Source organism: Eublepharis macularius, chromosome 8 (assembly GCF_028583425.1).
Source record: "Eublepharis macularius isolate TG4126 chromosome 8, MPM_Emac_v1.0, whole genome shotgun sequence".
In the NCBI taxonomy this organism is placed as follows: Eukaryota; Metazoa; Chordata; class Lepidosauria; order Squamata; family Eublepharidae; genus Eublepharis; species Eublepharis macularius.
The window spans coordinates 36,486,369-36,502,626 of NC_072797.1; the positions used below are offsets into that span (position 1 = coordinate 36,486,369).

At 38.8% G+C, this 16,258-nt stretch overlaps 1 protein-coding gene across 4 annotated transcripts in view; it reads left to right on the plus strand.

Annotated features, from left to right (window-relative positions):
• The window catches only part of TRAPPC13 (trafficking protein particle complex subunit 13), a 31,851-nt gene extending 16,133 nt beyond the window's left edge, over positions 1–15,718 (plus strand). Inside the window, exons 8-13 of one of the 4 annotated variants that reach the window (XM_054987509.1) lie at positions 1,399–1,416; positions 4,501–4,634; positions 5,970–6,168; positions 13,578–13,678; positions 14,800–14,947; positions 15,382–15,718. In XM_054987509.1, coding sequence (XP_054843484.1) covers positions 1,399–1,416; positions 4,501–4,634; positions 5,970–6,168; positions 13,578–13,678; positions 14,800–14,947; positions 15,382–15,486 — 705 coding nt within the window. In that variant the 3' untranslated portion in view covers positions 15,487–15,718. Of the gene's footprint in view, positions 1–1,398; positions 1,417–4,500; positions 4,635–5,969; positions 6,169–13,577; positions 13,679–14,796; positions 14,948–15,381 lie in introns of all 4 variants that reach the window. The other 3 variants (XM_054987508.1, XM_054987511.1, XM_054987510.1) reach the window with 3 other exon arrangements.
• Positions 15,719–16,258: the final 540 nt, after the last annotated feature.

Here is a 16,258-nt window from a genome sequence, read left to right on the forward strand (position 1 = left end):
TTGACATAAGCTTCTAAAGGGGAAGGAGGCAGTTTTACTTCACCCTCATCCCTGCAGTGCCTTGTGATGTTGGAGAGCCTTGTCAACAAACTGTACCAAGTTTTTGCTCCTTCTCGAAATTTTGCTGCTGGATTCAACCCATGGTATCCAAAAGTCCCCCCCCCCAAAGTTGGTAATCTTCTGTCACCTGACTCTTAGTTCTGTAAGTCTTTTCACAAAGTATTCTGCAGTAACATGTTATGTCCCTCATCCAGGGTCTGGTAAGGAAAAAGGGGCAAACTGGGGTGAGGATTTCATTTTTGGCTTGTAGTGTTGCCTGGAAGGATGTAGTGACAACAAATGCAGTTTTCCTTTAATGAAATTCAGAGGTCCGTTGTTGTTGCTTTGGAACCAGTCATAAAGAAACATTCCTTAGGTTGTATTTTTTAGGGCTGAGGACAGGTGCCTGCCAGTGTGTTTGGTAGAAGGGTTTGGGGAAACCTTCACAGCAGCATCTGTTGTCTCATCTCATATGTTTGATTTCCTTTCCTGAAGTTCATGCTTCAGGCCTGATCCTACTGCACGTGCAGCAGAATTAGATGGTAGAGTGTACTGTACCACTTCATGCTGCAGATGGTGGGTGGCTTTTTTCAAATGCTTCCACACATTTAAAAAAATCCTATAAGCTTAAATAGTAGGGGCATATGCTGACCTTGTCCTCTTTGTCTTATGCTAGTTTTCTTCAGGCAGAGGGACGCTTCAGCATTTGTGCTGATGACCAGTTGTGTAATAATTTGCTTTGGGACAATACCCCAAAGGCAGGTGGTTCAGTAATAAGATGAGAGTCCCATATGCATTTTGTCTCGTAAATCAAGCCTATCTCATTTTAAGGCATGAATTAGCATTTAGAATATGTACAACTGGTTGGAAGGTGCATGTAACAGTTGTGGTCTTCTAATGATGCTTACTACATTTATGTAATTTGTTTGCAGGTTTTTAAAAATGTGAGTTCATGCTGCACATGTTTTTTTTAATTGACTTTCCCCTTTAAATAATATGGGCAAAATTTAAATTTAAAAATTCCTCCATCTGGAAGTCTTCAACCTGATAACAGAGCTTCTCCTGCAAGCATGCTGTATTTACCAACGTGTACATGGCGTAATAACTGTTATATGTAATTTATTTCATCATTGTACCATTTGCTGACACAAGTCTTATTTAGAAAATAAGATTTCTTATTAATAGTCCTCTTTTAGTTTTTTTCCATTGCTGGTTTACATTCCTCTTACTAATGCTGTCTTGTTTAGAATTTGCAAAAAAATGCAAAAGAAATGCATTTTATTTGAAATTAGTTGTCCTCCTTTTTCTTTAACATTTAACCCTAATTTCTCTAATGTTTTCTTTTTATTTTCCCATTAGAGTGACCTCAGTTCTGTGGTAATTTTATTTATTATTTATAAATATGTATGCTTGTCTTCTGTTTGTGACTCTGCTTGTTACTAACATTTTTTTAAAACAATGGAAAAGCAATGTTTACTGTATCCATGCATAATATGTGTGTGTGTGTGTGCGTGTGTGGTTTTTTTCTTTGAAAAAGTATTGGGGGAAGGAGGAAACAACTATTCACTTATATTGGCTCTCTCCTTGGTATCCATTGTTTAGCGAAGTTAATTGAGACCTTTGTGCTGAGCTTAATAATTTATTAAGTGAACAACAAATAAATTCCTTGTCTCCATTTGAACATACAGGTCCAAATGATATTCCTAGAGGAATATCATGCCACGTGTGTGTCAGGATTCCAGAAAAGCGCATAATACTAGAGCACAGAATTCAGCTTTCTGAGAATCTCAGCTTTAATTGTTTTGTTTAAAGAAACAAATTTGTTTTTTAAAGAAACAAATTCTTCCTGAGGTGCAAAGACAGGCTCAGACAAGTCTGAGTAATGCCGTAGGTACCTCAGAAGCCTGACAGATTACTGGGTAATATTTCCAGTGCTTGGGAATGAGGCTTCAGGGATCTGCATAGCTCCTTGTCTCACCCAATGACTGACAAACCCTGAATTATGCAAAATACTAAACATTGCAGAAGAAATTTACATAATTAATGCAGGTTGCACAATATGGATTGCCTGGATATGGAATGCAGACAGCCTTCCACTTGAGTTTGTTTCATATAAAATCACTTGTGTCATCTGTTGTGTTTAGAAGTCTCTGGATAGGAGGAGAGAGCACGTGTGTCACATTTTCCTTTTCATGCTTACTAGAACTCTGCTTTCAAACTCTTGAATGCATGTGGCAATAAAAGATTCCAAAGTTAATAACTGCAGTGTGATTTCAGTTCAAATCTTATTGCGCGTGGCATAATTACTGAGCAAATCGGTTAGGAAGCACTCTGGTCTGATCAGATTATTGAAATCAATCAATTCTTGCGGTGTTACAAGCTGCTTTGCTTTTTCAGTATGCCTCTTGGTTTTGTTCTCTACAGCTTACCTGTTGCTAAACATCTGTTGCCAGTTGCTATTTTAAAACATTCTGACGTGAAATTAGCAAACAGACATAAGCAATGGATTTGTGGGATATTCTTTTAGAATTGTTCAAAATTTGCAATCCCTACTAGTGCTGGGAAAATATGTAGTAATTGCTGGGTTCTCTTAAGCAAGATAACTGGAATTTATTTTCATTGGTGTCTTGCATGAGTGTGTCTGTCTCCATTATCTTTGAAGGTCCTCCCCTCAACATGGAATGTGATAGGCTTGAATTTATTCTACACTTGGTTATCACTACTCAACATGAAATTCCAACTCCCTTTTTTTTATTTCCCTCCTGTGGAAAGTAGGTAGGGTGGCTATCTCGTATTACTCACTTACAGAAAACAAGATTTCTTCGTGCCAGCAGTGCTTTAAGATGGAACTCTGCAGGCTCGTCATTAGACGTGATGTTAGCGCTCTTGATCAAGCAGCTCCCTTGATTTCCTCCTGTTGCCATCTCTTTGAAAGTCAGCAGGTTTTGAAATTAGCTTTGAACTTCTAGATACCTTGTTACACTTTGTAGGACTGAAATCCTGCAGAGGCTTTAAAGCCATCAGAGGGCATCTGTGCCATGGAGGTCGTATGGCAGTATTTCCTCATCAAAGGCCGTGCCCATGATCATTTCACTAGCATTTGCAGGAGCACATCAGCGTCTGCATTCTGGTATATGGAATCAACATGTAATATATGATTTATTGGGGAGGGGATTAAGTTGCCGTGGCCATCATGTGATGGTTAATATGAGTTTTTCAAGGTAAAATCCACATTAATTCCTGTCAATTAGTTTTAGGAAGGTACATGCTAGACCGAAGTTCTGTATTTATGGCCCTCCCTATCTTCATGTTTTTGTTTTGAGAAACAACTAGATAAAAAGTAGGAAATGCTGAGATGTGCACACAATATTAACGTGATTCCACAGAGTTATCTTCTATATTGTATTCTCTCAGTGAAGAAAATAACTATTTCCCATCAACAGTTGTTTAGCAATCAAAGTGGGGTTCACTCATTCTCGATATTAGCTTTTGGAATTAGAAATAATGTGCAATATCCTATCATCCATTTGCGGAAGGCCCACAGAATTTTCCTGTGTCCCTTTCTTTTTCTGCAGCTCTTTTTGACTCCCAGATCATTGCTGGGGTTACAGGATCCATGCAAAGGAACAGCTGTGAGCATTGGGGAGTGAAGTGAGGAGAGGGGCAAGGGGATGAAATGGATGCCTTTCTCAGTAGAACTGTGCTTGTGAAAGAACAAGTTGAAGGGATTTCACCTCCTTGTTCTTTTCAGCCCCCTCCAATCCTGTTCCTTTGTGCATTATTGACACCTTGGGAATAATCTTCCCAAGAGTTGGAATGAGCTGCAAAACCAGAGAAGAATGAAGAAAATGAAGTGTTCCTTGCATGGAGTAGCAGGATCCTGGCCAATAATGTTGTAGTAGAACATTAAGATCTGTTGTGCTACTGTGCGGTCTTAATATGAGGAAGTTTGATGGGGATACTGCAATGGTGCCTAGCCAAACTCAAGATGGTGCTCCTGGCATGCATCTGGGCTCTTGTAACGGTTGACATGTTAATAAGCTTCCTATTGATGTTCCTGTAACTTTGTATGCAGCCTGATGCATCATTTAATCGAGCATGGCATGTCTGTATTGTGCATTGCAGTCATTTCATCCCTCTCTAATGTATATTTCAGTTTCCTTCAGTAAAACTGAGTTGACCCAAGCCTTTTGAATTCTTTAGGCAAGTCCTGCTAAGACCACACAGATGCCTATTTTCTTTTAAAAGGGGGGGGGGTGACTATAGTGAATTTATCCCACATCCATTGTTCAGTACTATACCAATTGACTAACACTTTTTTCCTCACATTTAATGACTGTTATTTTGATTTGCAGGCATGAACTAACTACATTTGTGGCTAATGTTTTACAGACCTTTAATATGCTGCTGCTTTCTTCCATCTGGATTATTCTTATTTAAGAGCTTTCTCTGGTTTTTCAGACTGATGAAGTCTTTCTGGAAGCTCAGATTCAAAATATCACAACCTCTCCCATGTTTATGGAGAAGGTTTCCTTAGAACCTTCTATTATGTACAATGTTGCAGAATTAAATGCTGTCAGCCAAAATGGGGAAAGGTAAGGGCCTTTAAACCTTGCCAATGCTATTCTGGTTTTACCCTGTAGAAAATGGAAACTGCTGGTGAAGAGTAAGATCTGGGTCCAATAGCACCTTAAAGACCAGCTAAATGTCCAAGGAATGAGCTTCTGAGAGTCTTTGAGTCAAAAACTCTCAAAAGGTCATACCTTGGAAATCTAGTTCATCTTTAAGGTGCTATTGGACCCAGATCTTACTCTTTGACTGCAAACCAACATGGCTACCACCTAAACTGTACTGGTGAAGTTATTCTTATGTAAGTACACTGTGTTTATGGTCTTCTGGATTATAGGTTCAGAGTATAGGTCTGTGTCACACTGCTTTTACTAACTGAACAGATTTCTAATATATTCCAGAATACAGGTTTTAGTGAGTATAAAAATGCAAAAGTGTTTTGAATAGTTTGCTGGCATGTGCCACAATGCCCTTCCACCACCTGAGCCCTTGGGTGGTCTTGTCTCTATAAATTGATGAGAAGGCATGAGCTGCTGCAAAGTATACCGAGCCAATGCTGGCTTTAGTAGAAAAGATATCTTGTGACAAGCAATATTTTCCATGTGTGGACTTATCCTCTCCACTTACAATGGATGGGGAGATCTGTAGGCAGGCAAACCTCCCATAGCTGTTTTGTTAAGGGTTCAGCCTCTTATCTGTGTTAGTGACGCAACAATTCACCTTCTCACCCTCCTGCTGCAGAACCCATAGGGTGTGCTTGATCCTGAAAAACCCTTGCTGTAACAGTAGGTGTTCGCATATGAGGGACACAACTTTCACTTGTTTTAAACTCTGTTTCATTTTAAAGAATTCTTTATCTACCATCATCCTTTGGCATCAAAAAACTTGTTGATTAGAACCCAATCCAATGTAATCAGTTAGGATAAAAATTTTAGCAAAACAGGTTTTCTAAGTCCATTTTGTCTCTGCAAAAATGTTCCAGGTCCCTTAAAAACTAGAAAGGTATTTTTGCTATTCCTTCTGCTTTACTTTTTTGTCCTCATAGGGTTGCCAACCTTCAGGTAGTGGCTGCAGATCTCCTGGAATTACAACTGATCTCAAGGATGCAGAGATCAATTCCCCTGGAGAAAATGGCTGCTATGGAGGGTGGACTTTATGGTGCTATAGCCCTTAAAATCTCCAGAAATTTCTCAACCTGTAGTTAGAAACCCTGTGTCCTTGTCAGCTTGCCATTTCTACAGGAAGGTTGTTTTTATTCCTCAATAAAACCCCACACCAAAACAGATCTGCTATTAGTTGCTATCATCAAGAAGCTCAAAATATAAATACTAGGCTTAAGCTAAATGTTTCTTCTCTTCTAGTATGTCCACATTTGGAACAAGGACATATTTACAACCTATGGACACGCGTCAGTATTTATACTGCCTAAAACCAAAGCAGGAATTTGCAGAGAAAGCAGGAGTCATTAAAGGGGTAACAGTAGTTGGAAAGTTAGACATCGTCTGGAAGACAAATTTGGGGGAAAGAGGAAGGTTGCAAACTAGCCAGCTCCAACGAATGGTGAGTGTTTGGGAATATTCTTTCATGGTAACTGGAGACTAAAACAGAATTTCATTTAGTGAATGGAAGGGGGAAATAAAGAGCTTGCCTGCTAAGTTCATTAATAGAGAATCTGTTATTTTTCAGGAGCCTCTTTCACTAAACATTTGTTGACCTATTAAACAGCTATGTGCATGTGTGATTCTTCTCCTGCAAGGAGTTAACTGATAAGTACTAAATGTTATGCCTTAACAGATACGTAAAATAGAATTTCTTTATATATTCACTCCTTAAAAGATGATGAGAATCAGGAGCTAGAGAAGACATGCCTTTCTTCACATATATTATTAACATGAGATTCGTTACCATTTAATCTAGTTATGTCCCTAGGATAGGAGACCAAAAAAAAGAAAGAGGAGTACATACATTTATAGAGGAAAGGTCTGTCAACCTCTGCTAACCATGACAGTGAAATAGAATCTTCTTGTACAAAGGAAATACTCTGTAAATATTGGATGATGGAGGTGGCGGGTGGTGTGGGAAAAGAAGGCAGCCCTGACTTTAGATGGACCTTGGTCTGATCCAGCTACACTGCTCTTAAATTCTGTTTGTTTTCAGCTGTTGTATAACCTGCTTGTTAAAAGTGCTCTATTCATGTTTGTCTGCCACCTTGGAATGTTAATCCATTCGGTATATCTGATGCAAAAGGTCCCATTGAAGTAAATAGGAGCTGTGAGCAGCTTGTACTGTTACCATAATCACTCTCATTTTAATTGGGCTTGTTTGTAATAACAATAACAGCAACATTCAATTTATACACCGCCCTTCAGGGTGACTTAACACCCACTCAGAGCGGTTTACAAAGCATGTTATTATCATCTCCACAACAAACACCCTGTGAGGTGGGTGGGGCTGAGAGAGCTCCTAGAAGCTGTGCCTGACCCAAGGTCACCCAGCTGGCTTCAAGTGGAGGAGTGAGGAATCAAACCCAGTTCTCCAAATTAGAGTCCTGTGCTCTTAACCACTACACCAAACTACAACATAACTTCTGAATTATTTACTCATGTTATTGCAAGTTTAGTCTTTCTCACTGTAAAAAAAATCTTGAGGGTATTGATAAAAGCCCAAGGAAGGATTCCAGGTACTTTAACCTAAATTTGATACCAGAATATTGCTTCTGCAGTTGAGAATTTCTTTTTTTTTTTTGAAAAATTTTTATTGGGTTAGAATCCATTATTTCCACATTTACATTCAATTTTCCCCAATTTTTTCATCTCTAACCCCCTCCCTTTCCCCCCCTTTTTTGTTGACTTCCAACAGCTTTCCAACCCTTTGTCCCCTTTCCCTTACTTTTATTAGCTTCCTCTATCTAAAACAAATATATATTCTCCATTATTCTAAGCAGTACATCCTTAACTATTTTTAACATTATATGCCCAAACTGTAAGCCTTTGTTTCCATCTTAGATAAACAATTTATCCCAATTTTTCAATTTCAGGTGTTTCTATATATCATAAACCATATAGATCATACATTCGTTTATATCAAACAATTTGACTTATTCTCTATATATATTACTCATTCTATCTTTTTATAATAGTTCTATATATCTCTCCTCACGTAGTCAATCAATTTGACCCATCTATGTCTTCAGACATTCAGTTTGGTACAAAACTTGTCCGAAAAAAAAGAAAATATTGTTAGTTAATCGCTCCTTATATTTAGTCCTTATAATTAATTATTTTCTCTATGTTCTGTTTGTTAACCTATATATATCTATATATATGTCAATCTATTAATCTGACTGCTTATTAATTCACATTTATCTCTTCTCCCCCCGGTAAAGTCTCCCCCCTCTACTTCAATACTTCAGTAGTTCTCAAACTGCCACAGTTTTCCTCCCACCTCCCATTTCTTCTCCAGGTATTGTTTCAGCTTCTCCCAGTCTGTGTTGAACTGCCCTGAGTCCAGATCTCTCAGTTTTCTTGTCATCTTGTCCATTTCAGCCATATACAGCAATTTGTAAGTCCAATCTTCAATAGTTGGCACTTCTTGTACTTTCCATTTTTGCGCATACAAAAGTCTAGCTGCTGCTGTCATATAAAATATCAACGTCCTGTGTTGGGCTGGAATTCCCTCCATTCCCAAGTTCAGTAGCAGGAGTTCTGGGTTCTTATTAATTTGAAATTGTAAAATTTCACTCATTTCTCTTATTATTTCCCCCCAGTACTGCCTGGCTACCTCACACGACCACCACATATGATAGAGGGAGCCCTCATGCTTCTTACATTTCCAGCATTTATTAGAAGTATTCAAATTCCCTAGCGCAATCTTCTTTGGTGTCATGTACCAACGATAGATCATTTTGTAAATGTTCTCTTTGATATTAATACATGTCGTTGTCTTCATTGTAGTTTTCCACAAGTATTCCCATGCCTCCATTGTTATTTCTTTATTAAAGTTTATAGCCCATTTCACCATTTGTGTTTTAACTATCTCATCCTCGGTATACCACTTCAACAGTACTTGGTATTCCTTGGATATTCTTTTCTTATCTTCTTTAAGAAGGGTCTGCTCTAGTTCCGAATTCTCTATTCGTATACCTCCCTTTACAGAGTCCGAATTATATAAGTCTCTGATCTGTCTATACTGGAACCAATCGTAGTTAGGTGATAGTTCCTCTTGTGTCTTTATTCTAAGTTTGGATGCTTCAGTTTTAGTTATTTCTTTATACGTTAAACATTGTTGTTCATTATCAACAGCTCTCGGGTCTATCACCTCATATGGAACCACCCACAAAGGGGTTCCTTCTTGTAGATAAATTCTGTACTTCTTCCAGATTATGTATAAACTTCTCCGAACAAAGTGATGCAGGAACATCGAGTTGACCTTTACTTTGTCATGCCATAAATATGCGTGCCATCCAAATATTTTTTTATATCCCTCTAGGGCTAATAGTTTCTTGTTCTTTAATGTCATCCATTCTTTCAACCAAACTAGGCAGATTGCATCATGATAAAGTCTCAGATTGGGCAGTTGCATTCCGCCTCTTTCCTTTGCATCTTGTAAAACTTTTACTTTCACTCGAGGCTTCTTGCCTGCCCAAACAAAATCTGATATTTTCCTCTGCCATTTTTCAAATTGTTTGGAGTCTCTGATGATTGGTATTGTCTGTAGCAAAAACATTACTCTTGGTAACACATTCATCTTAACTGCTGCAATCCTGCCCAACCATGACAAATTCAATCTATTCCATTTAATCAAGTCTCTCTCTATCTGAGTCCATAGTTTTTCATAATTGTTTTTGAATAGATCTATGTTCTTTGCAGTTAATTCGACTCCCAAATATTTCACTTTACTTGTTACTTCACAATCCGTTGTTTCCATTAACAATTGTTGTTTCTGCTTAGTCATATTTTTGCATAATATCTTTGACTTCTTTTTGTTAATGAAGAAACCTGCCAAGTCTCCAAACTCCTTGATCTTATCTATCACTCTTGGCATGTTCTCCAATGGGTCCTCTACAATTAACATTATGTCATCCGCAAATGCTCTGACCTTGTATGAATAGTCCTTTATTTTTATTCCACGAATTTCATCATCTTGACGTATTTGTATCATCAGAATCTCCAATACTAAAATGAACAACAATGGAGATAACGGGCAACCTTGTCTTGTTCCTTTACTTATCGTCAATTTCTTGGTCAATTCATCATTCACCACGATTGCTGCAGTCTGGTCTCTATAAATTTCCTTAATTGCTCTGATGAATCTTTCTCCCAATTGTAGCTTTTCCATAGTGGCAAACATAAAGTCCCAGTTTAAATTGTCAAACGCTTTTTCAGCGTCAACAAAGAAGAAACCAACCTCTTTGTCACAACGCTTGTCATAATATTCAATAACATTGATCACTGTCCTTAAGTTGTCTCTTATTTGTCTGTCTGGCAAAAAGCCTGCTTGTTCCTCCTCTATGACTTCCGAGAGCCACCCCTTCAATCTCTCCGCCAATATCTTCGCAAAAATTTTATAATCATTGTTGAGTAGCGATATAGGTCTATAATTTTTCACATTAGTCAGGTCTTGGCCCTCTTTTGGGATCAATGATATATTCGCTTCACTCCAAGTTTCTGGAATCCTTTGATCCCTTAAAACCCCATTCATCACCTCTTTTAGGAATGGTGCCAGTTCATTAGCCATTGTCTTATAGAATTTAGCTGTAAGTCCATCTGGCCCTGGCGCCTTTCCTAGATTTGCAGATTGTATTGCCTTACTTATTTCCTCGTCAGTTACTTCACTATTCAACTTATTTCTCCAAGCTTCCGAGATTTCTGGAAGTTTGGTTTTCTCCAAATATGACGCTATTGATTCTTTGTTTACTTCTTTTTTATTATACAGCTTAGCGTAAAATTTATAAAAGGCTCTACTAATGGTAGCCTGCTCCAAATACGTTTTGTTATCTTCGCAAATTTTATTTATTATCTTCTTTTCCCTTTTCTTCTTCAATTGCCATGCCAGGTACTTCCCAGGTTTATTAGCACCCTCAAACGCTTTTTGATTCAGTCTTTTGAGATTCCACTCCAATTCTTTATTGCTCATTGCTGTTAGCTGTTCTTGAAGTATTTTAATTTCCTGGTATACCTTCTTTTTCCCTGGTCTCTTTTTTAGCTGTATTTCTTTGGCTTTTATTTTCTCCTCAATCTCTTGTCTTTTCTCCTCTTTCTTCTTTCTTGCTCTACCATTTAAGTCCATTAGTATGCCCCTTACAACCGCCTTGTAAGCATCCCAAACTTTATTGGTTGGTACTTCTTTATTCACGTTGTATTGTATAAAAAACTTTGTCTCTCTTCTCAGTATTTCCATATTCTCTCTTTCCTGTAACAAGTCCTCATTTATTCTCCATGCTTTCCTTTTTCTCTTTTTTCCAAATTTCCACATAATTGGGTTGTGATCTGAGCCTACCATAGGCATTATTTCTACCTCCTTAGTCCATAATGCTAAGTCTTTTGAGGCCCAGATCATATCAATTCTTGATAATGTAGAATGCCTTGCAGAATAAAAAGTAAACTGTCTGCTTTTAGGATATTCTCTCCTCCATACATCTTCAAGAGTCTCTTGTTGAATCAACTCAAAAAAAAGCTTTGGTAATAGTCCTCTTTTCTTTTGTGCCGTTGTAGTCTTTTTGTCTAGTTCCAAGTCTGTCACTCCATTGAAGTCTCCAGCAAGAATTATCTGGTCATATGCAAGATCGTCTAAATGCTTCCTTAAATCCTCAAAGAAGCTTTCTTTTGCACCGTTAGGTGCATAAAGTCCGACTACCAACACTCTCTTTAAATTCCAAATACATTCCACTGCTACAAATCTAGCTTCCACATCTCTCATAACAAATTTTGGCTGTAGCTCCTCTTTTACGTACAACACCACTCCTCTTTTTTTCTTGTTGGAGGCCGCTACATATTCTTTGCCCAATTTTCCAGATTTTAAATATTTTACATCCTGCTTTCTGATATGGGTCTCTTGCAAACAAACAATGTCACATTTTTGTTTTAGTAGCCAGTGAAAAGTATTTTTCCTCTTATTCGGTGAGTTTAGTCCATTTACATTCCAAGATAATACTTTACACTCCATACTCATGATCTTGTTGGTAAGTCTTTTTCATTGTCCTTAATAAATCGCTCCATCTCTCGCTCAGATCTGATGCGTTTTTTGGCCCCTCCAAACTCAAAGGACACTCCTTCCGGTAACTCCCATCTGTACCTGATTTTCATGTCCTTCAAAATCTGAATTAGCACTTTATATTTTTTCCGGTCCAGTAACACTGATCTGGGCAGTTCCTTCATTATAATAATCGTCTTGCCATCAATCTCCAATGGATCTTGAAACTGTTTTGTCACGATCCTCTCTTTCATATTTCGTGTTGTAAACTGCACAATCACATCTCTTGGTAGTTTCCTCTGGGTTGCTATTCTCGAATTCACACGGTATGCCACATCTAGGATAGCCACAGCTTCCTCCTCCTCCTTCCCCAGGTACTCAGCCAACACCTCAGTCATCTGTTCTTGCGCTGACTTTCCTTCCACTTCTGGCAAGCCACGAAAACGTAGCTGCTTCTCCATATGTTTAGTTTCTGCAACTGACATTCTCCCCTTCACCAATCTCATCTCTGTTTGTTGCGTGTCTGCTAAATTCTCCATCGCGTCTTCTACTGTTTTAACTCTCAGCTGCGTGCCTTGTAATTCACTTCGTATTGTTTCCATACCTTTTTTCACTTCTGACAGCTCCGATTTTACTGTCTGTGTAACCTCTTTAACCTCTTTTATCAGCTCCAATTTCGTGTCCTTAAGTTCTTTAATCATATCTAAAAGTTTTTTATCCAGGTTTTTATCCAGGTTTTCTATTGCCGGTTGCCACTCTTTTTTTGACATCGTGGGGCTTGCTTTAGCTCGCTCCCACGAATCCGCTCTCTTCCTTAACTCCGTGGCGTAAAATTTAACGTTTTTCTATTTTAAATGTCCCGGTCTTCTTATAGAAATTAAATTTTAAAGAGTCCAAAATGTCGGGCGTCTTTTCTCTATGGTTTCTCTATGATTTTGTAATCCAAGATGGCCTACTTCCTCTTCCGCTGAAGCCGCGACCCTTCCCCTTTCAAAAATGGCGATTCCCTACTTCCTGCCCTCCAGCAAGGGCCGCTTCTCTCCAGCCACTCTATTGTTATTACGCACTTCCTGTCTCCCGTCTTCCCACAGCAGATCTCGCGATGGTGTCTTTTTCTCACAGCTCCAAAGCCACAGGTATTCAAAACAATAGTCCGATTTCTTTAATAACTTCTTTAAACTTAGTCTCTTTTTAAATTCAATTCCTGCCGAGTCTTCCCCTCCTTTTCACTAGTCTGTTGCAGTTTAAAAATCTACTTTTTTTCCTCTCTGTTTTTATCAATCTGTCCCGTCTCAGAAGATAATGATCTTTACCTTCTCTTCACTTTTCTCGGGTTGTAATCGCTGTTTCGATTTTAAGTTCTCCTCTCAGCTTCTTCCCCCAATCGATGCTTGGGTATGTAGGTCTTATGCCAGCCGAATTGGCCCCAAAACTGCCGCAGAGATTATAGCCGACCCGTCGCAAGGTGGGACCTCAAGGATCGGGAGGGGACCCGTTGTGTAGAGCCCCCCCTCGTCCGAGATCTAGCTCACCCTAGGGTCTTGAGCGTTCTTTGCCTGCTCCCCGCCTGAGAGCAGTCGGCCGCGGGCTATTTTCACCCCGCCGGCCGGTTAAAACGGCAGTCCGGTCAGCTCCGCAAGTGGAGCTGCGTTAGACCTCCATGGATCCCAAACAGGAAGTCTGCAGTTGAGAATTTCTTTACACAGTTCACCCATTCCTCAATATGTTGCATTATGCCTACTATTCATGCTTCTGATAGACTTTTAATTTTTTCTTAGGCCCCAGGTTATGGGGATGTGAGGCTTTCATTGGAGACCATACCAGACACAGTAAACCTGGAAGAGCCTTTTGATATTACATGTAAAATAACAAACTGCAGGTAATAAAGTGGGTTTTTTCCTTATCTTGACTACAGCATTTTTTGAAGTTTGCTCAGAACTTCCTATCCAAGGAAGAATATAGTTGAGCAGAAAAACTTCAAATTCAGTTTTTCCCCAACTAAGGAATAAAATACTACTATATCCAGATTTTTGCTGAACATTTCCAACTACTGCCGAAATATTTTAAGTGTAGATTGAAATATTTTATTGGGCAAACTAGTGGAAATGTTAAACAATCAACATTTTCTGTTACTGAGGTGATCTGAGAACACATCTGAATTGTGGAAATGTACTTACGTTGCAGGGTTAGAGGAAATGTGTATTAATCCTGAGTAGAATCACAGGCTGTATCCAGCTCTACTTGAAAATTATTGCACACAATTAGAGATCCTGGATAGAAGTGTGCATCTGTATCAACCACTTGAGCAGTGAGAAATAGATGCTCATCTGTATTGGTTGAGTATACATATGTCCTGTCCTAGGCTGATATATTGTTCCTCATCAGTTCTGCCCCAGATTAGGGAGCAATAATGCTATAAGTGAAGTGACTAAAGTTGTAGGTAAGAGAGCAATACTTGGTAAATACCTTCTGTTAGCTCTGTGTATGGGTGAATGCTTGACACTAGTTGGATGTTGTACTTAACAAACCCCATTTGTAGTGGCAATGAGAAATGTGCCTAAGATTCCAATAGCAGGCTAGAAGAGGGGTTAGGGAGAAGACCAATTCTCATTTTGAGATTTTAGTGAAATCCAGATCCATCCCTTGTGGCTCATTCAGAGCAAAGGGGCCCAGGAATCTTCTTACATAAATCATAGTTTCTAATTACCAATAAGCAGTCATGAAACTTGCTTTGTTATTAATGCAGTATTCATTAGCAGAGGCAAGATTTTCAAGTACTAGATTTCTGCTGAGAGCCATTGTGGCTGCTGCTGGATGGGATGGCTGGGTTCAAATGTCCTCTTGGCCACGTAACTCATTAGCTTTAGGAAGAGGAAAATAGGATAAACCCCTCTGTATACTACTTGGTATTCCTTAGAGGAAAGGTGCAATTGATGGTAGTGCTACTGGGCTTTAGAAAAACTGAGATGTATATTAATTCTTTATTTTTCTTTCTAGCAGTGAAAGGACCATGGATCTGGTTTTGGAGATGTGCAACACTAATTCCATTCACTGGTGTGGTGTATCAGGAAGACAGCTTGGCAAACTACACCCCATTTCATCCCTCCACTTGACACTTACACTGCTATCATCAGTGCAAGGGCTACAGGTAAGACTTCTTTAACAGAGTAAAAAAACCACAAAGCAATACCAGAACCCATTTTTATTGTACAGTATGTCCATTGCATTCAAACCTCAATCTCACATGCTCCAACTTCCTTCTCTTCCTACTGAAGATGGTGGTGGTAGGGAGATACCTTTTCTTTGGGGTCAAAACCAATGATCTATGATTTGCAGTTTCCTGTATTTGCAATTCTGGTTTGGAAGGCCAATAGCAAACCTTAGATTGCACATATGGATGTATTGGTTTGCTTCTCAACAGGAAGGAAAGGAGTATGTAAACCTAGCGGCTTGTTCATGTAATGGTGAACTGTTACTTGGCATTATGTGTGAGCTGATGAAATGTAGCTATTATTCCAATTCAGAAACCTAGTTTCTCCTGCCTGTGTAAAATCCTTTTCAATCCTTTTCTTTCTGTTTTAGAGTATCTCTGGCCTGAGACTAACAGACACCTTTTTGAAGAGGACATATGAGTATGATGATATTGCACAAGTCTGCGTGGTTTCTTCAAAAATAAAAGAGAACTGAAAGAAAATGGTTTTATTATTTATCATTGAGCTATTTAAACCAAATGTCTGGTAACAAAATTATGACTAAGCCAAACTGCACCCATCTGTAATGAAAGCAAGTATTTCTTTATTTAGCTATCCCTCTGGAAGTCCGTCTGGCATCTCTGGAATGTTTTAAAAACAGTTCTTTTTGTAAAAGAGCCATTATACCTATTTTAATCATTTTGGAAATAAAGTCTTTAATCAAATTGTGCAACTGTTACAATTGCATTTATTTCTATTTCTGCACAGTTTGTTTTACAAAAGTCCATGCATGTGATCCAAAATACTTGAATGTAATAATTAAGCTAGGATCTGAAAGATGGGAGTTTGAACCCACACTTTACCATAAAGCTTGCTTTGGTGACCTTCGGCTAGTCACTTTCTCCCTCAGCCTAATCAAATTGACAGGGTGCTTCCATATGAGAGGATTTTCTGGGTTGATATTGGTTCCCTTGCTTCACTTTGGTTCTATTGGGCTTTGTTGGTTCAACTTGCATAGTGAGTGGGACTTGCATCGGGGACTGGCTTTTGGTCAGGGGGTGCCTCTGCTTAAGGTTTCCCTTTGCTTTAGAAGTATTTTTCTTATAGGAAACAATGGAGAGTGGCTGGGGGGAGCTTGTTCAGAGGCCCATAGAATTGGACTCCAGGGCCCAATCTTCCTGAAACTTGGGGAGGGGGTCTTTAGTGGACAGACAGGAATAGATTCCCTGTAAATTTGGTGGAATTTGCTTGAAAAATGACTGCCCCTG